This window comes from Heterodontus francisci, chromosome 28 (genome assembly GCF_036365525.1).
Source record: "Heterodontus francisci isolate sHetFra1 chromosome 28, sHetFra1.hap1, whole genome shotgun sequence".
Classification (NCBI taxonomy): domain Eukaryota; kingdom Metazoa; phylum Chordata; class Chondrichthyes; order Heterodontiformes; family Heterodontidae; genus Heterodontus; species Heterodontus francisci.
In genome coordinates this window covers 21,942,464-21,968,718 of record NC_090398.1, presented here as the reverse complement: position 1 = coordinate 21,968,718, position 26,255 = coordinate 21,942,464, and the positions used below count along the sequence as shown (strand labels likewise).

The following is a 26,255-nucleotide window of genomic DNA, read 5'->3' as shown; positions in this document are numbered from 1 at the left end:
GATACTCCCAGTAAAGCATGGTCACTGGGGTCAGGTATTCCACTCCAAGTTGTGACCCCACACTCAGTACAATTTCTATAGTGACAGATACTCACAGTAACACATGGTCACTGGGATCAGGTATTCCACTCCAATTAGTGACCCACACTCAGTGCAATATCTATAGTGACAGAGACCCCCAGTAACACATGGTCACTGGGATCAGGTATTCCACTCCAGTTAGTGACCCACACTCAGTACAATATCTATAGTGACAGATACTCACAGTAACACATGGTCACTGGGATCAGGTATTCCACTCCAATTAGTGACCCACACTCAGTGCAATTTCTATAGTGACAGATACTCCCAGTAAAGCATGGTCACTGGGGTCAGGTATTCCACTCCAAGTTGTGACCCCACACTCAGTACAATTTCTATAGTGACAGATACTCACAGTAACACATGGTCACTGGGATCAGGTATTCCACTCCAGTTAGTGACCCACACTCAGTACAATATCTATAGTGACAGATACTCACAGTAACACATGGTCACTGGGGTCAGGTATTCCACTCCAATTAGTGACCCACACTCAGTACAATTTCTATAGTGACAGATACTCACAGTAACACATGGTCACTGGGATCAGGTATTCCACTCCAGTTAGTGACCCACACTCAGTACAATATCTATAGTGACAGATACTCACAGTAACACATGGTCACTGGGATCAGGTATTCCACTCCAGTTAGTGACCCACACTCAGTACAATATCTATAGTGACAGATACTCACAGTAACACATGGTCACTGGGATCAGGTATTCCACTCCAGTTAGTGACCCACACTCAGTACAATTTCTATAGTGACAGATACTCCCAGTAACACATGGTCACTGGGATCAGATATTCCACTCCAAGTTGTGACCCCACACTCAGTACAATTTATATAGTGACAGATACTCCCAGTAAAGCATGGTCACTGGGGTCAGGTATTCCACTCCAAGTTGTGACCCCACACTCAGTACAATTTCTATAGTGACAGATACTCACAGTAACACATGGTCACTGGGATCAGGTATTCCACTCCAGTTAGTGACCCACACTCAGTACAATATCTATAGTGACAGATACTCACAGTAACACATGGTCACTGGGATCAGGTATTCCACTCCAATTAGTGACCCACACTCAGTACAATTTCTATAGTGACAGATCCTCCCAGTAACACATGGTCACTGGGATCAGGTATTCCACTCCAATTAGTGACCCACACTCAGTACAATATCTATAGTGACAGATACTCACAGTAACACATGGTCACAGGGATCAGGTATTCCACTCCAGTTAGTGACCCACACTCAGTACAATTTCTATAGTGACAGATACTCCCAGTAACACATGGTCACTGGGATCAGGTATTCCACTCCAAGTTGTGACCCCACACTCAGTACAATTTCTATAGTGACAGATACTCCCAGTAACACATGGTCACTGGGATCAGGTATTCCACTCCAGGTAGTGACCCCACACTCAGTACAATTTCTATAGTGACAGATACTCACAGTAACACATGGTCACTGGGGTCAGGTATTCCACTCCAATTAGTGACCCACACTCAGTACAATATCTATAGTGACAGATACTCCCAGTAACACATGGTCACTGGGATCAGGTGTTCCACTCCAGTTAGTGACCCACACTCAGTACAATTTCTATAGTGACAGATACTCCCAGTAACACATGATCACTGGGATCAGGTATTCCACTCCAGTTAGTGACCCACACTCAGTACAATTTCTATAGTGACAGATACTCCCAGTAACACATGGTCACTGGGATCAGGTATTCCACTCCAGGTAGTGACCCCACACTCAGTACAATTTCTATAGTGACAGATATTCCCAGTAACACATGGTCACTGGGATCAGGTGTTCCACTCCAGTTAGTGACCCACACTTCGTACAATTTCTATTGTGACAGATACTCCCAGTAACACATGGTCACTGGGGTCAGTTGTTCCACTCCAGTTAGTGACCCACACTCAGTACAATTTCTACAGTGACAGAGACCCCCAGTAACACATGGTCACTGGGATCAGGTGATCCACTCTGGTAGTGGCACACACTCATTTTGATTTCACACCAACTGATGCAGCCACTGTTACATTAACTCAGAGAGTTGCCTGCACTGAGGTCAAATTCAACATTACACGAAATTCCAGCAAAAGCATTACCTTGATAATTCAGAGAGTCTGCCAGTTGTAAAGAGAGGTTTGTTATCAGCTGATACAATGGAATGACACCACAGAGATACTTCAGGAGATTTGATTTGACAAAATGATATCACTATTCGGGTGTCTGTATATCCTTGAGAACTAAACCAGCATGTAATGTTATCAGTCACAGAGTAAAACCAGAGACCAGCTCACATACAGGTTTACACAACTTCAGTGGTCATCGTCACTTACCAGGGACACCAATGACGGCAAGGATTGGGTAATATATTTTCTGGAAACTGTCAATTGGTAGATTCATTTTCTGTTTGAAGTAAAATGTTCCTTCGTGCTACAGGCAATCACTTTGTGTTCAACTCTGAAGAGATACATTCCCAAAGCCTGTAATTTATAGCCAATAGGATCTCCGTGGGGATATTGAGTTGCCACATTGTTCAAACTGTTTATTATTTTTTAATTCCACCAACAGATTACGACATTGAGTTGAATCCGTGCTGTGAAAGATATATTTATTTCCCAGATTGAATTGGAAAACTTCAAAGACTGGACAATTCTGATCACATTAATTAGCTAATAAAAATTCGAAGCTGTATTCCCCCGAAATGATGTTGTTTTCTCAAACACCATCACTCCCATCGCTATGTTGTTTCAGTGATATATTTCACTCGATTGTGGTTCAGATGGTGAAGAGCTGATTGAGGTCATCGTCCATCTGAGCCTTTGTCTAGTCTCTCTCATTGTAAAGCACATAGAACTGGGACTGCAGCTAGCAAAGCTGCGGGGAATCCTGCACCATGTCATTGGCAAGAGTCTTCAGCTGTTCCTGGGGAGAGGAGAGGGAGGAGGAGACACCGGACAAGGACTCGGTTAACCAGAAAGAGAGAGAGATTCACTGCTCTACACCACATCTGACCAATCAGAGTAAACACAGCAACGGGAGGAGACCATTGATCCCCTCGAGCCTGATTGCCATGAACAGGATGAGGCCATACAGCCCCCTGGCGCATTTTGCACAGGAAAAGGAGTTTGCCATTCAGTCCCTCGAGTTTGTAGCACAGGAACAGGAAGAGGCCATTCAGTCCCTCGAGTTTGTAGCACAGGAACAGGAAGAGGTCATTCAGTCCCTCAAGCCTGATACACAGGAAAAGGAGAAGACCATTAAAACCCCTTGAACCTGATGCAGAGGAACAGGAGGAGGACATTAAGCGTCTCTAGCCTGTTACACATGAACTGTAGGAGGTTGTTGAACAGAGCAGAACGGCATGGCACTGTGCTTGATGGGAAATGTAGCCAAGTTAGGAATAGTAGCTTTGCTGAGCTTTGATAGTTTGATTTAAAGTTGAGAAATCGCAATAAAATAGTTAAAAGTAAAGACTGAAAGTGTGAGATTGTATAGACTAACAGACACCGGTAATTACAAGGACATCTGTTCCTTTATGGCATGATTGGGTAGCTCCTTTTGGTTTGGAACAAAGGACTTGTAAAATACATGCTGTCCATCTCTGTGTGATTGATAAGGAAGAGGGCCCCTCTTATCAGTATATACGACCCTGCTTTGGGTAACTGCAGACTGCATGAAACACTCAGGAATGCAACTTGTTAAAGATCACAGGATCAACTGTCACAAGGTAGAGACAGAGCTCATGATAAATGTGAGGAGTGAGACTAGAATGTTTGTTGATGACTTTTTACTTTTGCTAATTTATCTTGCTTGTCCGCTTTCTCTTATCTTGCTTGTGTAAAACGATATTATGTTAGTAACAAGTATGTATTGAGGATGGAGTGTATTGTTAACCTCAATAACAGATGTACTGCACATTACCACGTGGTTGAAGTTGAATTGTACAGCACTGATTGGTTAAACAAGGAGGTGTAGCATGAATCTTAATGTATAACCAGTAGTATCTGTATAACGAACGGTCACTTACTCTGGTGGACTCGACAGACTCTTTTGGAGTCAGTAAGTCCGCCGGCTAATGTGCAAATAAAGTAATTGATTTTACCTACACATCCGACTCAGTATATTTACTGAACCAGACTGAAGGCAAAAAGAACTCAGATTGTCAAGGCCATTGAGCCCTCGAGCCTGTTACATAGTACCAGGAGGATGTTATGAGCCCCTCGAGCCTGTTATACTGTAACAGGAGGAGACCATTCGGTTTCATTGAACATGTGACACAGGAGCAGGAGGAGGCTATTCAGCCCTTCAAGCCTGTTACCCATGAACAGGAGGAGGCATTGAGCCCCTTCAAGCCTATGACATAGAAACAGGAGGAGGCCATTCAGCCCCTTGAACCATCTCTTCTCCAGGAAGAACAGCCTCAACCTCACCAATCTATCCAACTAACTGAAGTACCTCATCCCTGGAACTATTTTCCTAAATCGTTTCTGTATCCTCTTTGAAATGTTTACGTCCTTCCTAAAGTGATGTGTCCAGAATTGGACACAATATTCTGTTTGGGGCCATAGCAGTGTTTTTATAAAGGTTCATCCAAACTTCCTTATTTTTGTACTTTGCCTCCATTTATAAAGCCCAGGATTCTGTATGCCTTTTGAACCACTTTAACAACTTAATCTCCTACACACTCTTTAGAATGGCACCACGTGTTTTACATTGACACTCCTCATTCTTCCTATTCAAATGTATCACTTCACACTTCTCTGCATTAAAATTCATCGACCAGGTTTCCACTCATTCCATCACCCTTTCTATGGTCTCTGGAAGGTTATCACTATGCTCCTCATAGTACACAATACTTCCAAGATTTGTGTCTTCCCCAAAATTTGAAATTGTGCCCTGCACACTTAATCCTCGGGCCTTAATATAGATCAAGAAAAGCTGGGGTCCTAACACTATCTCCTGGGGAAACCCACTATATACCTGCTCCAGTCCATAAAACAACTGTTTATAACTTTCGTCTGTTTCTTGGCACTCAGCCAACTTTTCATTCGTACTGCCTCTGTTCCTTTTATTTCATGGGTTCTGACTTTGCTGACAGGCCTGTTATTTGGCACTTTATCGAATGCCTTTTGGAAGTCCATGTACACCACCTCAACCAAATGACCCTCAGCAACACTCTGTATTACCTCATCAAAAACTCAAGCAGGTCAGATAAATACAATTTGCTCTTAACAAATCCATGCCGGCTTTTCACATTAATCCACATTTTTACAAGCAATTGATAATTTGGTCCCGGATTATCATTTCTAAAACTTTCACACCACGGAGGTTCTGATGAAGGTTCACTGACCTGAAACTTTAACTTTGCTTCTTTCTCCACAGATGCTGCCAGACCTACTGAGTATTTCCAGCACTTTTTGTTTTTATTTCAGATTTCCAGCATATGTATTATTTGCTTGTATTATACGGAGGTTAGACTGACTGGCCATTAGTTGCTGGCCTTATCCTTACACTGTTGAATAAAAATCATTAATTGTTAAATTGTTCTTGATAACAAGTGTATGGGATAGAATGATAAGGTTAGTTGTTAAATTGAAAATTACAATGTGGACGCAGAGGAATATTGTTAAATTGGTCTTGAAAACTAATACACAGTGAAATAAAAATACACATTTAATCGTTAAATTTGAATTTTTTGTCAAATTTTTCCCGTCCACCCCAGTTTTCCACCCATAGCTCTGGAAGTGAATCTCCCCTGACTCCTCCCTTATTCCCCTCTCTCCTTCTTCCTCCCCAATTCAATTTCCCATTACTCCTTCGCATTACCTCATCACCATTCCCCTTCCCCATTACCCCTCTCCATTAACCCTCCTCATTGCACCATCCCCAGTACGCCTCCCCATTCACCCATTCCCCCTCCCCTTTCCACCTCCCCTCCCTTTCCCCATTACCCCTCTCCATTAACCCTCCTCATTACACTTTCCCCATTACCTCTCTCCATTCCTCCACCCCATTCCTCCTCCCAATTACCTCTCCCCTCACCACTCCCCTTAACCTATTTCCCCTCCTAAATTCCCAATCTTCCGTTACCCCTCCCCATTTCTCATCCCTATTCCCCCGCCATTGCCACTTCCCCTTTCTCCTTTCAATTCCCCTCCTCCCCTTCCCACACCACCATTTCCGCTCCCACATCGGCTCTCCCTCTCTCTGCCTATGGAAAGCCCTGCCCACATGTCTCACCTTCTAAACCACCACATCCAGCGAGGGGGGCTGGGGGCGGGCCGCATGACAGTAGTAGGTAACAAGTGGATAGGGGGAGCCACATACATAACAGGGTAATTCGTGGAGAGGGGAAACCACATGTGCACAGCGGGAAACCCGTGGAGTGGGGTGTCACATGCTCATAGCACCTAACATGTGGGGACAGCATGCTCATACCGGGTAAGAGATGGAGAGAGTGAGTCTCATGGTCACAGTGAGTAATGTTACAGCCAGGTAAAGAGGGGTCTCCGGCTCCCCTTTTGCCCCTTCTTTTGTTTATCTTTTTTCTTTAAACACATTGTTTGACCTTAACACCTCACTGAGCGTTTGCTCCTGTTACTCGAACGTGATTGCAAAAGAACCAATCAGACAGGTTTTCTTGAGTTTAAACAAGAAACAGGTAAGTTTATTACACTTAGCATTCTAACATAGTTTAAGATACTAAAAAATGTGCTACATATTCACCGACACATTCACATACATACAAATAGATTACAGAGGAGTGGATTAAAGTCTGGAATAAATGGAATTTAAATACAGTATGTGAGTCCAATGTTCCTCAGCTGAAATTTCAGTCTTCAAGTCTTGGCTGGGTCACATGCACGGTGTTTGGCTTGCTTTGCTCAGGGCTCCTGTTGGCAGAAGGGTGGTGGCTGATTCTTGTCCCCTAGTTGTTGGCTGTAGCAGTCTATAGACTTGTGGTGGGGCGTGGGGTAGGGGGTTGGTGGTAGTTGGGTTGGTGTGCAGGGTGAGACAGTGCAGTGGTTCCCAGCAGTAGCTGGATCTTCTTTTGATATTTTCTAAGGAGAGAAAAAGAGAGAGAAAGAGAGAGAGCCTGCTTCTTTGCTGGCTTTTCAGTTGCTGCCTATCTGCTGTCTGCGTGACAAAATATACAGTTCCTTCAGAGCTGTGCAAGCAGACAGATTTTTTTTGAAAACCACTATGTTTTAATGAGTTTTTTTCCTGAACATTCTCTGGAATTCAAGGTGCTAAATGCCTCAGGATGTCCAGTGACACTTGGAGCTGGTTGGCTCTTTCAAAGTCAATGGTTGCGAATGGCCTTGATGACCGTGTTGATAAATCCATTCAATCACTGAGAGAAAGCCATTGCTCTCACTGGGCTTTGGTTCGACTTTTCATCTCGAATTAATCTCCTGGTGTTTTAACTGTAAATTACAGTGGTCATCTTGGCTGATATATTTTCAAAAGTTAGCTTGTAGGGGTTTACCATTAAAAGTCTAATGTAAATGTCCAACCAATGAAATTAATATTTCCCATTTGGCATATAGGGTTTTCCTGACAGTAACATGTGGAGAGGGGGCCGCACGATCACAGTGGGTAACACATGGAGAAGGGAAGTCATATGTGCACAGCAAATAACGTGGAGAGTGGGAACTGCATGAACGAGGCGGGAAACAGGCGGAGAGAGGTAGCCACATGCATCCAGTGGGTCATGTGAAATGTTGATCTCAGAGTGCCACTGATGGTGAGTGGATGGGTGAATACAGGGATTGTTCTGCTCCTTCTCTATAGTCCCCAAAGGACAGACAGTACATTTCATATTCACAGTACTGAGCCCTGAAATTATTTTAATCTGATTCTGAGATTACATTTTGCTGACCATTTGACTGATTGAGGCGTGACTTGCTCTGCAGAAGATTCATGAACTGTTTCTCAAAAAAGGCAGCACTTAAAAGCTCAGCTGGACTTCAACTAAACCCAACCTGGACCCATAGCAAAATGGACAAAGCTGGAAATCGCAGTGATTGTGAGGGGAGGACAGTAAGTGCAGTGAGAGAGGGACACCAGCAGATGGAGATAATGAGAGGAGGTGGTGGGGGTGGGCAGTGACTGCAGTGAGGCAGGGACACCAGCAGATGGAGATGGTGAGACGGGGCAGTAACTGCAGTCAGACAGGGACGATGGAGATGGTGAGAAGGCGACAGTCAGTGCAGTGAGACAGGGACATCAGCAGATGGACATTCGTTGAGGGACAGTAGGTGCAGTGACTCAGGGACCCCAGCAGATGGAGTTGGTGAGAGGAGCAGCAACTGCATTGAGACAAGGACCCCAGCAGATGGCGATGGTGAGAGGGGCCAGCAACTGCAGTGAGACAGGGCCACCAGCAGATGTAGATGATGAGAGGAGGCGGGGTGGGGGTGGGGGGGGGGGGGGGTGGCGGCGATGGCAGTGACTGCAGTGAGACAGGGACCCCAGTAGATGGGGATGGTGAGAGGGGGACTGTAACTGCAGTGAGAGAGGGACACCAGCAGATGGAGATGGTGAGAGGGGCCAGCAACTGCAGTGAGACAGGGCCACCAGCAGATGTAGATGATGAGAGGAGGCGGGGTGGGGGGGGGGGGGGTGGCGGCGATGGCAGTGACTGCAGTGAGACAGGGACCCCAGTAGATGGGGATGGTGAGAGGGGGACTGTAACTGCAGTGAGAGAGGGACACCAGCAGATGGAGATGGTGAGAGGGACCAGCAACTGCAGTGAGACAGGGACACCAGCAGATGGAGATGATGAGAGGAGGGGGGAGGGGGCAGTGACTGCAGTGAGACAGGGACACCAGAGGATGGAGATGGTGAGACGGGGCAGTACCTGCAGTCAGACAGGGACACCAACAGATAGAGATGGTGAGAAGGCGACAGTAGATGCAGTGAGACGGGGACCCCAACAGATGCAGTTGGTGAGAGGACGAGTAACTGCAGTGAGACAGGGACCCCAGCAGATGGAGATGGTGAGGGGGCGGTGCAGTAACTGCAGTGAGACAGGGGCACCAGCAGTCTTAATGATGGCAAGGATATGTTTTTTGAAGCTGATCCCATGGTCACCTATGACACCAAGGTTGTGAATGGGCAAGTTCAGCTTCAGACAGTTGCCAATGCAATGCATGGGGAGTCAGTGGCAAGGGAACGTTGTTTATGGAGAAGGTGGAATGCAATGGCTTCTGTATTCCCAAACTTTAGTTGAAGGAAATTCCTGCTCTCCCAGTGCTGCATGTCAGATAAGCAGTCTAATAATGTAGATAAAGTGAAGCAGTCGAGAAAAGTAGTGGCGAGGTAGAGCTGGATGTTGTCAGCTCACTAGTGTGGCTCGTTGTCATTTGTTTTTCTGATAATCACATCTCTGACGCACCAGGGAAGGTTTTACTGCGTAAAAAGCGCTATCTAAATGCAAGTTTTTTCCCCTGAATTTGTCACGCTGTAAATTATCACTGGTGTCAGGAATAGTATTATTAATAAACACAGTGCATTCACACGGATAACTTTTATGTCTGTCTTTCTCTACTCCTTAGATTGGATAATAGCAGTCTCCATAGATACAGACAGAAAGCATCCTGCCAGAGGACCCGCCGAGCATACGAATTAGGAGCAAAAGTAGGCCATTCGGCCCATCGAACCTGCTCCGCCATTCAATGATCTGTTTCTGTCCCGAATTCTACACTCCCATCTACCCTCAATAATCTGGATGAGTGACATTGTACATTATTATTAATATAAATTATAGAGTTTTTAGTAACACTAGGGATTTTCTGTGATTATTTTTCTTTCTCTCAAATCTCCAAGCTATGTAATAACCGTCCCACAAATTCTTGTGCGGAGGATCTACCCTCTGTTCTCACTGCAAACCAGTAGCTAATGGTTCTGAACCTGGGTAATAATAAACTTGGAGATTCAGGAGTGAAACTACTGCCGTGGGCCCTGAGGAAACTGGACTGTAATATATAGGAATTGGTGGAAGTACCAGCCTGTGATGATAGTTGGATATCTGACACTGAACAGTAATATCTGTTTCAATGATAGTGTTATTAACGATCATTGCACATTATTATTAGTATCAGTAATAGTGTTATTGATGATCATTAATAATTTACCATGCCAATTCTCAGCTCTCTCTCTGATACCCAATTTATGGGATGCCGCTCTCACAGGCTGTTCCACCGAGGATCTCGCCTCCGCTCTCAGTAAAATCGGGTCACTGATGGTTTTGTCATTGGAATTAAATTCCTTCACAGACACTCTTCCACCTGGTACTGAACTGGAGGAGTCGAAAATGAATCCGGTGAGTGTGTTCATCTTTCATGTAATAAATAAAATCTTAATGGGCATTTTATCTTTAATTACTATTTAAATAATAATGCCGTTTCCCTGTTATTTACACTGTTCAATCTATCCATTGCCGGCTTAATCTTTAATTTGTTTTAAGCTGGGCTGGAATTGTTTCAATTGAACTGGAGAGAATCAGTTGAAGTCGCAGCGGATTCCAGACCTCGACTGAGTGTGATTGTGTGAGCATTTTAATTTATATCTAGATAGATAAAAATGGAACCAGGCGGGTGCTGTCCCACCCATTTGGACGATGCTGGACATGTGTTGGAGGAGGATGTTAGTCAAACTGTTTCTTGGGATATGCAACATCCTGTTTGTTGCGACATAGGGCAAGCCACGGAATAACTCCACTGATTTGAAATGTTTAACATGAACTCCTTTTTTGGAATATGATTTCAGTTTGAAAATATAAAACACTGATTCCACTGGCAGGCCGTGCACAGGGCAGGCCAAAGTACAGGTCCCCGCGCAACAGATCGATTCTACCCACAGTGCAAACCAAACTCCACAGGGCTCGAAAGGGTAAGTGCTTCCTGGGTGGAATCCAACCCCATATACCCGTCTACCTCCAGACATGATACAAACACCACTTTGTGCATTCCAAGTCAAGGGACTTCCCATCTCTCAAGAAATAGGTGAAATTCCCCTTCAAACTGTCAATTAACCTGCAAATTCCTTTGGAACACTGTTTAAAGTCTCCGTCCTACGATATGTTTGTTCCTCTCAAGCAATATGGATGTGTGTGTTGCAGGGGCTTATGCGGTAGAGGCTGGGATTTGGGCAGTATCTTCACATTATAGGGAAACTGACCTGCAGCTCTTCCTCTGTGTTTAAGCTACTGACATCCATTTTCGAGACTCTCTTCCTCTTTTTATCTCTGCGTCTTTCCTTTTGCTTCTTTCTTTGTCTCTTCCTCGGCATGCAAGGCAATCTTCTCCATCTGCATCTGTCTCCTCCTTCTGTTTTTTTTTCTCAGTGTCTCTCCCTGTCCCGATCTTTCTGCTCCATAACCTTCATTTCTTTTCTCCCCCTATCTCTGCTTCTATTTACATTCTAATTGTTGTCCCTCATTCTCTTTCTTTCCCTGAGCTTTGCCCGCACCTCGATCAGTTTTATACTAGATAATACTAAAAATACTCAGCTATATTTCTGCTCATCATTTAAATCAACAGCAATCACATTTCAATGGCATCTTTTTTTAAATTAGGATATGGAAATGTGTCAGGGAAACCTAGTTTCTTAACCTGTAGTATTTTAGTTGTATAATAAAATAAATGCAAAATACTGTGGATACTGGAAATCTCAAATAAAAACAGAAAGTTCGCGAAATACTCAGCAGGTCTTTATTGTTTGTGCAGTCAAACAAACAAACAAACAATGAAGCTGCTGCGTCTCATTCCAGTACTTTTCACAATAAAAACAATTTTTGCCCTAACAGGAATGAAAATATTTTAAAAGGGATGACGGGCTACAAGTGAATTTTCGGACAGGAAACAGGAAACGTTTTGTTAGCAATAGCTATCCAAGGAGTTTTTACAAGTGTCTTTAGCTCTTCCCTGAATTTAGTTTGTGTAGCAGCATAAATACACGTGTTTGTGCAGGAACTCAAATACATCAGCATGTATCCGGTTTCAACGGCGATGTATGCGGGAGCTGCAAGATTGCCTCGGTAATGCACGGTGCTTGTCAGTCTGGTAGTTATAAAGCTAACGACAGTTGTCAGCCACAGCAGTATAAAACTTCCCGATACACTGAATAATAAAATGATCGATTTCCTCCTGTTCTTCATCTCTGGATCACTTTGGTTCTTATGGCTGTGACCTCCGAGTCTCCGGCGTGTGATACTGGCCAGTATAATCCGTCTAACTGTCAAACAATTAAACAGCAATATCAAAGCAAAAGGAACCCATGTAATGAAAAGATACTGTAACCAGGACCACAATACACCTGCAGGCGATGAAAGGAATTCCGCTCTGGAGCGACAACCCCAGTGAACATTGTTCACCATTCGTTCAGGTTCATATGCAAACCAAAAAATGAGGCTGTGTGAACAGGTTAGGACAGAGACCATTGTTATAACCGCAGCCGCAGTTCTCACTGTGCAATATTTCTTTTTAAACTTCTCACAACAGATAGCCACAAATCGGTCAAATGTGAACAAGACTGTAAACCACATCGACACATACAGGGCGACACATTGTATGGACAGCACGAACTTACACACAATAGTATAGGACATGAATGGAGGTGGAAGGTGATAGCGTAAAATACGGTTCATTACTATATTGAAGATCATGACCATTAGATCTGCTGTTCCCATCGCCACCATGTAGATTGAGATACATTTGGAAAGGCCACAGTTTCCTCGAGAGAGAATCACGATTGTTAGAAGGTTTGCTGTATGAAAGAGAGAGATGGGATCAGTAACGGGGACACTTGGGTAAATCTCATTGCACAATGTTGAAAAATATTCAGATGTATTTCTATTTAGCGTTATACACACGGTTTCTTTATCATTAATAGAGGCGAGGGTTGACCACATTTTGTTTCAAAGAAATAAACCATTGAACAGGAAATAAAGGAATCAAAATCCGTATTTTTTCCAAAGTGCTTCAGACAGACATGGTCCAGTATTAAACATACTTTCCCAGCAGTTAATAGAAATGTTTAATTCCAAATAAACATTGAGTAGAGACAGAAAAGTTGAATTTTCGTCGAAACGCAGCCCAAACTGAAGGGAACAGCGTCTGGAAATATTTTTAAATATCCCCTGGATGGTGGAGCATCCCTGGATTGTCTGTAGCTCCAGAAACTATTAACTGAAAGTAGACAAGGAACAAGGTTGCAAATGAGTTCATTGCCATGGACACTGAACACCACATTCTTCAGTGATCTGTGTTCGGTTAGAAGGCAATAGGAAAGCAGATTCGCCCTCCTGCTCTTTCGGAATGAACACCGAGCACCCGATACAAATGATATCAGAACAGCTCCGAAACCAGCAAACAGCATTGTCGGATTCCCGCTGATATTCAGCAACTTATCCCGGGGCTGAATGGCTCTGAAATGATGACAATCTCAGAATCTGTCACATAATTATTGACTGAATGCATCGACTTACCGGGAATGCCAAAGACTGGAAGAACATGGTAATAAATGTAGCTTATCTGCTGAATTGTTGGCCCTACCATTTTGTGAAGAATTTCTTATTTCTATGTGTCTTCATGGATCCGACCACAGTTTATCTGAGAGCCGCAAATGTTTCCACTTTATAGAACAATTGGTTCCCCTGTGAACAAATCAGGTTACTCAATAATCGGCGTCAGTCACAGTAACTTTGCAAACAAGTTAAGATTTTTCCCTTCAGTGCTCCTGGAAAACAATGGGGAAATTGTAAAGCTCTGGCCATCAATCTCCCGCCATTAAAATCAATGAATTGAAAGTTAACACTGAGGAAATGCCCTGTGCGTATGCTCTGTGAATCAGAGAAGGAACATCCCTCCTAGACACTACTTTGGTTCTTGGTGATTCATTTTAATTCGATGAAATATACACTCATCCATTACATATCAGTTCGCATATTACCAGTAATGACCCGTTACCAAATTTACTAGTTGTGTCCTTTCTCCAACACTGCTGGTGGTAACCCCACTCTAACATTGTTTGGGATGATTCTGCTCAACGTTATCGACTGTGACGCGAACTTAACATTATTGGTGGTCAATCTGTTCCAATATTGCGAATGGACACCTTCCTGTAACATTACTGCTTGTGACTCTAGGATAACATTGCTCGTTATGGTTCAGTTTTAATATAACTGTACGGGGCCATATCTCACACTACTTGTGCTGATCAGTTCCAATATTTCTGGTAGTGACCTATTCTGACATTAATGATCGTGATTCTATTCTAGCACTACTTGTAGGGAAAACACTATAACATGATTTGTGGTGACCTTACTGACACTACTCTACAATTATACTCTTGTGCCATTACTTTAAAATCATTCTAACATTCCTGATGATTTACCTCACAAAACAGAGCCGACATGTTGATTACAAATCAGAGCCCTCATCCTGATCAGAACTCAATGTCCACAACTTCAGCATAAAGCAAAATCCACATCCCGATCACAAATCAGAACCCACACCCCGATCACAAATCAAAGCCCTCATTCTGATTGGAAATCAGTGTCCACAACTTGATCACAAATCAAAATCCACATCCCCATCACAAATCAAAGCCCTCATTCTGATTGGAAATCAGTCTCCACAACTTGATCACAAATCAAAGCCCTCATTCTGATTGGAAATCAGTCTCCACAACTTGATCACAAATCAAAGCCCTCATTCTGATTGGAAATCAGTCTCCACAACTTGATCACAAATCAAAGCCCTCATTCTGATTGGAAATCAGTCTCCACAACTTGATCACAAATCAAAGCCCTCATTCTGATTGGAAATCAGTCTCCACATCTTGATCACAAATCAAATCCCACATCCCAATCACAAATCAAAGCCCACATTCTGATTGGAACTCTGTGTCCACAACTTGATCACAAATCAAAGCCCACATTCTGATTGGAACTCTGTGTTCACAACTTGATCACAAATCAAAATCCACAAACCGATCACAAATCAAAGCCCTCATTCTGATTGGAAATCAGTGTCCACAACTTGATCACAAATCAAGATCCACATCCCGATCACAAATCAAAGCCCTCAATCTGATTGGAAAACTGTGTCCACAACTTGATCACAAATCAAAGCTCCCATTCTGATTGGAACTCTGTGTCCACAACTTGATCACAAATCAAAGCCCACATTCTGATTGGAACTCTGTGTTCACAACTTGATCACAAATCAAAATCCACATCCCGATCACAAATCAAAGCCCTCATTCTGATTGGAAATCAGTGTCCACAACTTGATCACAAATCAAGATCCACATCCCGATCACAAATCAAAGCCCTCAATCTGATTGGAAAACTGTGTCCACAACTTGATCACAAATCAAAGCTCCCATTCTGATTGGAACTCTGTGTCCACAACTTGATCACAAATCAAAATCCACATCCCAATCACAAATCAAAGCACTCATTCTGATTGGAAATCAGTGTCCACATCTTGATCACAAATCAAATCCCACATCCCAGTCACAAATCAAAGCCCTCATTCTGATTGGAAACATCGTCCACAACTTGATCACAAATCAAATCCCACATCCCAATCACAAATCAAAGCCCACATTCTGATTGGAACTCTGTGTCCACAACTTGATCACAAATCAAAATCCACATCCCAATCACAAATTAAAGCCTACATTCTGATTGGAAACATCGTCCACAACTTGATCACAAATCAAAATCCACATCCCAGTCACAAATCAAAGCCCTCATTCTGATTGGAAATCAGTGTCCACATCTTGATCACAAATCAAATCCCACATCCCAATCACAAATCAAAGCCCACATTCTGATTGGAACTCTGTGTCCACAACTTGATCACAAATCAAAATCCACATCCCGATCACAAATCAAAGCCCTCATTCTGATTGGAACTCCTTGTCCACAACTTGATCACAAATCAAAGCTCCCATTCTGATTGGAACTCTGTGTCCACAACTTGATCACAAATCAAAATCCACATCCCAATCACAAATCAAAGCCCTCATTCTGATTGGAAATCAGTGTCCACATCTTGATCACAAATCAAAATCCACATCCCGATCACAAATCAAAGCCCTCATTCTGATTGGAAATCAGTGTCCACATCTTGATCACAAATCAAAATCCACATCCCGATCACAAATCAAAGCTCTCATTCTGATTGGAACTCTGTGTCCACAACTTGATCACAAATCAAAATCCACATCCCAATCACAAATCAAAGCCCTCATTCTGATTGGAACTCCGTGTCCACAACTTGATCACAAATCAAAGCTCCCATTCTGATTGGAACTCTGTGTCCACAACTTGATCACAAATCAAAATCCACATCCCAATCACAAATCAAAGCCCTCATTCTGATTGGAAATCAGTGTCCACATCTTGATCACAAATCAAAATCCACATCCCGATCACAAATCAAAGCTCTCATTCTGATTGGAACTCTGTGTCCACAACTTGATCACAAATCAAAATCCACATCCCGATCACAAATCAAAGCCCTCATTCTGATTGGAAATCAGTGTCCACATCTTGATCACAAATCAAAATCCACATCCCGATCATAAATCAAAGCCCTCATTCTGATTGGATATCAGTGTCCACAACCTGATTTCAAATCAAAATCCACATCCCGATCACATATCAAAGCCCTCATTCTGATTGGAACTCCGTGTCCACAACTTGATCACAAATCAAAGCTCCCATTCTGATTGGAACTCTGTGTCCACAACTTGATCACAAATCAAAGCATCCATTCTGATTGGAACTCTGTGTCCACAACTTGATCACAAATCAAAGCCCACATTCTGATTGGAACTCTGTGTCCACAACTTGATCACAAACCAAATCCCACATTCTGATCACAAATCAAAGCTCACATTCTGATTGGAACTCTGTGTCCACAACTTGATCACAAATCAAAGCCCACATTCTGATTGGAACTCTGTGTCCACAACTTGATCACAAACCAAATCCCACATTCTGATCACAAATCAAAGCTCACATTCTGATTGGAAATCAGTGTCCACATCTTGATCACAAATCAAATCCCACATTCTGATCACAAATCAAAGCCCTCATTCTGATTGGAACTCTGTGTCCACAACTTGATCACAAATCAAAGCCCACATTCTGATTGGAACTCTGTGTCCACAACTTGATCACAAATCAAAGCTTCCATTCTGATTGGAACTCTGTGTCCACAACTTGATCACAAATCAAAGCATCCATTCTGATTGGAACTCTGTGTCCACAACTTGATCACAAATCAAATCCCACATTCTGATCACAAATCAAAGCTCCCATTCTGATTGGAACTCTGTGTCCACAACTTGATCACAAATCAAAAAACACATTCTGATCACAAATCAAAGCTCACATTCTGATTGGAACTCTGTGTCCACAACTTGATCACAAATCAAAGCTTCCATTCTGATTGGAACTCTGTGTCCACAACTTGATCACAAATCAAAGCTTCTATTCTGATTGGAACTCTGTGTCCACAACTTGATCACAAATCAAATCCCACATTCTGATTGGAACTCTGTGTCCACAACTTGATCACAAATCAAAGCCCACATTCTGATTGGAACTCTGTGTCCACAACTTGATCACAAATCAAAGCCCACATTCTGATTGGAACTCTGTGTCCACAACTTGATCACAAATCAAAATCCACATCCCAATCACAAATTAAAGCCTACATTCTGATTGGAAACATCGTCCACAACTTGATCACAAATCAAAATCCACATCCCAGTCACAAATCAAAGCCCTCATTCTGATTGGAAATCAGTGTCCACATCTTGATCACAAATCAAATCCCACATCCCAATCACAAATCAAAGCCCACATTCTGATTGGAACTCTGTGTCCACAACTTGATCACAAATCAAAATCCACATCCCGATCACAAATCAAAGCCCTCATTCTGATTGGAACTCCTTGTCCACAACTTGATCACAAATCAAAGCTCCCATTCTGATTGGAACTCTGTGTCCACAACTTGATCACAAATCAAAATCCACATCCCAATCACAAATCAAAGCCCTCATTCTGATTGGAAATCAGTGTCCACATCTTGATCACAAATCAAAATCCACATCCCGATCACAAATCAAAGCCCTCATTCTGATTGGAAATCAGTGTCCACATCTTGATCACAAATCAAAATCCACATCCCGATCACAAATCAAAGCTCTCATTCTGATTGGAACTCTGTGTCCACAACTTGATCACAAATCAAAATCCACATCCCAATCACAAATCAAAGCCCTCATTCTGATTGGAACTCCGTGTCCACAACTTGATCACAAATCAAAGCTCCCATTCTGATTGGAACTCTGTGTCCACAACTTGATCACAAATCAAAATCCACATCCCAATCACAAATCAAAGCCCTCATTCTGATTGGAAATCAGTGTCCACATCTTGATCACAAATCAAAATCCACATCCCGATCACAAATCAAAGCTCTCATTCTGATTGGAACTCTGTGTCCACAACTTGATCACAAATCAAAATCCACATCCCGATCACAAATCAAAGCCCTCATTCTGATTGGAAATCAGTGTCCACATCTTGATCACAAATCAAAATCCACATCCCGATCATAAATCAAAGCCCTCATTCTGATTGGATATCAGTGTCCACAACCTGATTTCAAATCAAAATCCACATCCCGATCACATATCAAAGCCCTCATTCTGATTGGAACTCCGTGTCCACAACTTGATCACAAATCAAAGCTCCCATTCTGATTGGAACTCTGTGTCCACAACTTGATCACAAATCAAAGCATCCATTCTGATTGGAACTCTGTGTCCACAACTTGATCACAAATCAAAGCCCACATTCTGATTGGAACTCTGTGTCCACAACTTGATCACAAACCAAATCCCACATTCTGATCACAAATCAAAGCTCACATTCTGATTGGAACTCTGTGTCCACAACTTGATCACAAATCAAAGCCCACATTCTGATTGGAACTCTGTGTCCACAACTTGATCACAAACCAAATCCCACATTCTGATCACAAATCAAAGCTCACATTCTGATTGGAAATCAGTGTCCACATCTTGATCACAAATCAAATCCCACATTCTGATCACAAATCAAAGCCCTCATTCTGATTGGAACTCTGTGTCCACAACTTGATCACAAATCAAAGCCCACATTCTGATTGGAACTCTGTGTCCACAACTTGATCACAAATCAAAGCTTCCATTCTGATTGGAACTCTGTGTCCACAACTTGATCACAAATCAAAGCATCCATTCTGATTGGAACTCTGTGTCCACAACTTGATCACAAATCAAATCCCACATTCTGATCACAAATCAAAGCTCCCATTCTGATTGGAACTCTGTGTCCACAACTTGATCACAAATCAAAAAACACATTCTGATCACAAATCAAAGCTCACATTCTGATTGGAACTCTGTGTCCACAACTTGATCACAAATCAAAGCTTCCATTCTGATTGGAACTCTGTGTCCACAACTTGATCACAAATCAAAGCTTCTATTCTGATTGGAACTCTGTGTCCACAACTTGATCACAAATCAAATCCCACATTCTGATTGGAACTCTGTGTCCACAACTTGATCACAAATCAAAGCCCACATTCTGATTGGAACTCTGTGTCCACAACTTGATCACAAATCAAAGCTTCCATTCTGATTGGAACTCTGTGTCCACAACTTGATCACAAATCAAAGCATCCATTCTGATTGGAACTCTGTGTCCACAACTTGATCACAAATCAAATCCCACATTCTGATCACAAATCAATGCTCCCATTCTGATTGGAACTCTGTGTCCACAACTTGATCACAAATCAAATCCCACATTCTGATCACAAATCAAAGCTCACATTCTGATTGGAACTCTGTGTCCACAACTTGATCACAAATCAAAGCTTCCATTCTGATTGGAACTCTGTGTCCACAACTTGATCACAAATCAAATCCCACATTCTGATCACAAATCAAAGCTCACATTCTGATTGGAACTCTGTGTCCACAACTTGATCACAAATCAAAGCTTCCATTCTGATTGGAACTCTGTGTCCACAACTTGATCACAAATCAAATCCCACATTCTGATCACAAATCAAAGCTCACATTCTGATTGGAACTCTGTGTCCACAACTTGATCACAAATCAAAGCTTCCATTCTGATTGGAACTCTGTGTCCACAACTTGATCACAAATCAAAGCTTCCATTCTGATTGGAACTCTGTGTCCACAACTTGATCACAAATCAAATCCCACATTCTGATCACAAATCAAAGCCCTCATTCTGATCACAAATCAAAGCTTCCATTCTGATTGGAACTCTGTGTCCACAACTTGATCACAAATCAAAGCTTCCATTCTGATTGGAACTCTGTGTCCACAACTTGATCACAAATCAAATCCCACATTCTGATCACAAATCAAAGCCCTCATTCTGATCACAAATCAAAGCTTCCATTCTGATTGGAACTCTGTGTCCACAACTTGATCACAAATCAAAGCCCACATTCTGATCACAAATCAAAGCTTCCATTCTGATTGGAACTCTGTGTCCACAACTTGATCACAAATCAAAGCCCACATTCTGATCACAAATCAAAGCTTCCATTCTGATTGGAACTCTGTGTCCACAACTTGATCACAAATCAAATCCCACATTCTGATCACAAATCAAAGCCCTCATTCTGATCACAAATCAAAGCTTCCATTCTGATTGGAACTCTGTGTCCACAACTTGATCACAAATCAAAGCTTCCATTCTGATTGGAACTCTGTGTCCACAACTTGATCACAAATCAAATCCCTCATTCTGATCACAAATCAAAGCTCACATTCTGATTGGAAATCAATGTCCACAACTTGATCACAAATCAAATTCCACATTCTAATCACAAATCAAAGCCCTCATTCTGATCACAAATCAAAGCTTCCATTCTGATTGGAACTCTGTGTCCACAACTTGATCACAAATCAAATCCCACATTCTGATCACAAATCAAAGCTCACATTCTGATTGGAAATCAGTGTCCACAACTTGATCACAAATCAAATTCCACATTCTAATCACAAATCAAAGCCCTCATTCTGATCACAAATCAAAGCTTCCATTCTGATTGGAACTCTGTGTCCACAACTTGATCACAAATCAAATTCCACATTCTAATCACAAATCAAATCCCACATTCTGATCACAAATCAAAGCTCACATTCTGATTGGAAATCAGTGTCCACAACTTGATCACAAATCAAACCCACATCCCAATCACAAATCAAAGCCCACACTCTGATTATAAATCAGAGTCCACATCCCGATCACAATTCAGAGCCCACACTTCCATCACAAATCAGAGCCCATATTCTGACCACAAATGACAGAGGACAAATTCTCATTCCAGATCAAATCTACATTCTGATCAAAAATCAGAACCACATTCTAATAACAAATCAGAGCCCACATTCTAATAATATATTGGAAAACTCAGTTCCATTTGGAAATCGCAGCTTAATTTCCCATCACAACTAAGAGCCCACATCCTAAAAAACATTAGAGCTCAAATCGGATCACAGATTATAAACAACATTCATATCATAATTCAGAACACACATTCTGATAGTAAATTATATTTCGCGTTTACATCACAATTCAGTGCCCACATTGTGATTGCTAATCAGAGCACACCTTCCGATCATAAATCAAAGCCACATTCTAACCACAAATCAGAGCCCACAGTCTTGACCACAAATCAGAGCCCACAGTTTTGATCACAAATCAGAGCCCACAGTTTTGACCACAAATCAGAGCCCACAGTTTTGATCACAAATCAGAGCCCACAGTTTTGATCACAAATCAGAGCCCACAGTTTTGATCACAAATTAGAGCCCACAGTTTTGATCATAAATCAGAGGCCACAGTTTTGATCACAAATCAGAGCCCACAGTTTTGATCACAAATCAGAGCCCACAGTTTTGATCACAAATCAGAGGCCACAGTTTTGATCACAAATTAGAGCCCACAGTTTTGATCATAAATCAGAGGCCACAGTTTTGATCACAAATCAGAGTCCACAGTTTCTGATCACAAATCACAGCCCAGTTTCTGATCACAAATCAGAACAAAGAATCTGATCACAGATCAAAGCCCACATTCGGACCAAAACTCAGAGACATCATTGTGATCACACACGATGACACGTCTTCTGATGAGACAGGAGTTCACATTCTAACACATACCCGAACTCATCACTACATCATTGATCACAGCCTAGTTACTGATCACACAGATCGCTGCATACATCTACATTTAAAACAATAGAGCCACATTCTGAACATGACTCAGAGATCACATATTGATCAGATAACGCCGTCCAAATTCTGATCACATGATCTCATATTAACACCCAAAATTCACGTCAATAATCACAGCCCACATTCACATTACCGATCAGAATCCACATTCATACCACAAATCAAAGCTCTCATTCTCATCGAAAATCAAAGCCCACATTCTGTTCATGAATCAGAGTCCCAATTCAAATCACTGATCAGAGGCAACATGCTGATCACAAATCACAAACCATATTGAAATAACAAATCAGTGGCAACATTCTGATCACAAAATAAAGTCCATATTCTGACCACTCCTCAGAGGCAGAATTCTGATTACAAATTATTTCCATATTCCCATCAAAAATCAGAGCCTGCATTCTAATCACAATTCAAGCCCACATTCACATCACAAATCAGAGCTCACACTCTGATTATAAATCAGAGTTCACATTCTGAAAACAAGTTTGAGTCCATATCTTATCTCACATTCTGACAAAAAGTAAGAGGACACATTCTGATAGCAAATCAAATTCCACATCTGGATCACAAATCACAGCCCACATTCTGATTACAAATCAAATCACTTTCTGATCGAAAACCAAACTCGCAATCTGATCAAACATCAAAACCCACATTCTGATGACAAATCTAATCCCACATTCTGATCATAGTATAACATACACATTCTGATCACAAATCAGAGGCAGGATTGGCATCACAATTCAGGCTCATATTCTGAACATAAATAAGAACCCACGCTCTGACAATATATCACAGCCAATATTCAGATCACAAATCACAGCCCCCATTCTGATAATATAACAAAGCTCACATCCATATCAGATCTCAGAGGCCAATTCACATCTCACATAAGAGCTCACTTTCTGATTACAAAAAAACATTTCTCATTCTGGAAGAACATGTAAACCAGGAACAGGGGAAAGTCATTCTGTCTATTAAGCCTGTTCTGCTTTAAAATTAGACCATGGCTGATCTGCAACCTAATGCCAAGTACGCACTTTTGCAATGAAACGTTTAATACCTTTGAGTAACTCGACCATTCGAACTTCTCGTTCTTGTTTTAACAGATTCATCAATAGGGTGACTTTTGTACTGCAAATAGGGGTACATTTCCTGTAGACCCCACTGTAATACTCCTTTCTTTTTATTGGGTAGAAGACAATCTATTATCGCCTGAACCTGGACCTGTCGTGGTAATGCTTGACCTTGACCCAAAATAAATTAGTGACTTTGGCTTGGCAGCTCGCTCTCTGCCAGGTTTATGATAGGGTTATCTTTACCAGCCTGTCAAATAGAGCTCTCAAATCTCTGACTTGATCAAACCAAGTGTCGTTGTACACCAAAAGAACATCGATGTACACAACACTATTACTCAATCTGGCAATGACTTGAAATGTAGCGGTGCATTTTTCATAACAAATGGCATGACTTTACATTGAAACAGAGCATGTGGTGTCACCAAAGCAGACATTTCTTCAGCTTGGTCGGTCAACGGGACTTGACCATATCTCTTCATCAAGTCAATCTTGCTAACAAAGGCCAAGTTCCCAACCCTATTAATGCAATTCTCAAGCCTCAGGTTCAGGTTGGAATTCATCTTAGTTATCACGTGAGAGGGGGGCAGTAACTGCAGTGATACAAGGGACACCAACAGATGGAGATGGTGAGAGGGAGCAGTAACTGCAGTGAGACAGGGACACCAGCAGATGGAGATCTGAGCCATTGCTGATGGGAGACTCTGGGTTGCTGAAAGCTTGAAATGTTCCAAAATTTTGAGGAATCTACTTTATGAAAACTTGAGATGCTTCATAAAAGAATTTCAATACAACTTGTGTCAAGTTGCTAATTGATAAAACTTGTAACATTAAACTAGTTCCTCTTCGGAAAATTATTTTCAGTGATTAACAGTAATGCATAAATAAAGCAACAGCATCAAATAATGTTCAAATAATCATTTACAAATTAAAACTCTCTGAATAGGTTGTGTTGAGTTCTTCATCACAAGAATGATGGTATCTCTCTCTCTCACTTCTCTTTCTGTGCTGGTATCTTCCGTACTATAAATAAGAAGAATTGAAGTTTTGATCCAGTTGTCTTTTAAAAGTTAATATTGAATCTGTTTTCACCAAGCTGCCAGACAGTAATTTCCAGACGATAATAACACCCTGTCTATTTGTTTCTCTACTCGTGTTGCCTGCAGTCCAGATATTGCCAATCACCTTCAATCTGTGCTTTCTGCTTCCTGATTCCCCCTCTGCTCCTGGAAATAGTCTCTCCTCATCTCTCCAAACTGAGGGAAAAATTTAATTGAAATTAATTTCTCTAGGACAGCAGCTGCAAAGTCGCTGGTAGTTCCTGAATTTAAACAAAAATCCCTTTGAATCCCCCAGGAGAGTAGCGGAATGAAACAGTCAAGAAGCAAAGGGAAACAAGTGACACTTTATTGCAGCAGCAAAAACTCTTTGCCAGAATTTCAAGGTACCTGCAGTGAGACATTTTCAGTCATTTCCTTAACTTTCTGTTAACTGGAGGTGAATAGAGAAAGACATTTAATACAATTTGGCTGGGGAGTCAAGAAACAGGGGTCACAGTCTCAGGATATGGAGTATGCCATTTAGAACCGAGATGAGGAGAAATTTCTGCACTCAGAGGGTGGTGAACCTGTGGAATTCTCCACCGCAGAAGGCAGTGGAGGCCAAATCATTAAATATATTCAAGAAGGAGATAAATATATTTCTTAATGCCAAAGGGATCAGGGGATATGGGGATAAAGCAGTAACAGGGTACTGAATTAGACGACTACTCATGATCTTTCTTGAATGGCGGAGAAGGTCTGAAGGGCCGAAGAGCCTACTCCTGCTCCTACTTTCTATGTTTCTGTGCAATTTATGCTAAATGGCCATTATCCAATCCGGCTAATTTCCATTCGTGTAAACACGTGTAACATTAAACTGGTTCCTGTTTGGAAAATAATTTTGTGTGATTAAAGGTAATGCATAAATTTAAAAAAAGCATCAAATAAAACTCAAACTATCAATTACAAATGAAAACTCTGACCTGTTGTTGTAATTGCTAGGCATATTACAACTATTATCTACTAATTATTAAGATCATGATTTACGCTAAAGTAATAGTTGTGATTTTGTACACGATAAACAATTTTTAGTGCATGATATGCTTTCTGACTTCTTTGATGATCGAGCAAGAAAATGGCAATTCAATCATTCAGTAGCTTGCAGGTATTCTGATTCAGGATCGTTGAGGCAACATACCATCCTGGAATCACATCTGCGACCACAGAAACACATATCTGTTCCACTAACTATAGAATCCTGTACCACTATTGCTCTCTTGTCTGTTCTCCTCCCTCCCTGCACAGCTGAGCCACCCATGGTGCTCTGATCATGACTTTCACTGCACTCTCCAGAAGAGATCAGCTCAAAGACGCCTCTCAACAGCTCAAGGTGGAATAAGCTCCACAGACATTTCTTACTGTCAATACAAAGATTCGAATCGAAATTCATTCTGGGCAATGGTACAAAATGGGCAACTGCGGATCGGCTCCCCACCGAACACACCGCCCGATTTCTACTTCCTTTGCACTCTCAGAAACGGACCTCTACTGCAATTTGATAATCATCTATCAAAACTAATACTGAAGTGCGATGAAACATTTTGGAAGGTCGAATTTGAATGCGGAATACAGGCTTAAAGACAGGATTCTTGGTAGT

General features: G+C 41.9%; 1 protein-coding gene across 1 annotated transcript; it reads right to left on the bottom strand.

Moving 5' to 3' along the window:
• Window positions 1–11,959: 11,959 nt before the first annotated feature.
• On the bottom strand, window positions 11,960–24,121 carry LOC137345135 (probable G-protein coupled receptor 139). Its single transcript, XM_068008605.1, has 3 exons — window positions 23,959–24,121; window positions 13,610–13,624; window positions 11,960–12,888 (listed from the first exon to the last, which is right to left on the bottom strand). Exons 1-3 carry the CDS (start codon window positions 24,119–24,121, stop codon window positions 11,960–11,962), a joined length of 1,107 nt encoding a protein of 368 aa, XP_067864706.1.
• Window positions 24,122–26,255: the final 2,134 nt, after the last annotated feature.

Coding starts and splice junctions, on each gene's coding strand:
- LOC137345135 (XM_068008605.1), bottom strand. CDS start 24,121: ATGAATTCCAACCTGAACCTGAGGCTTGAGAATTGCATTAATAGGGTT.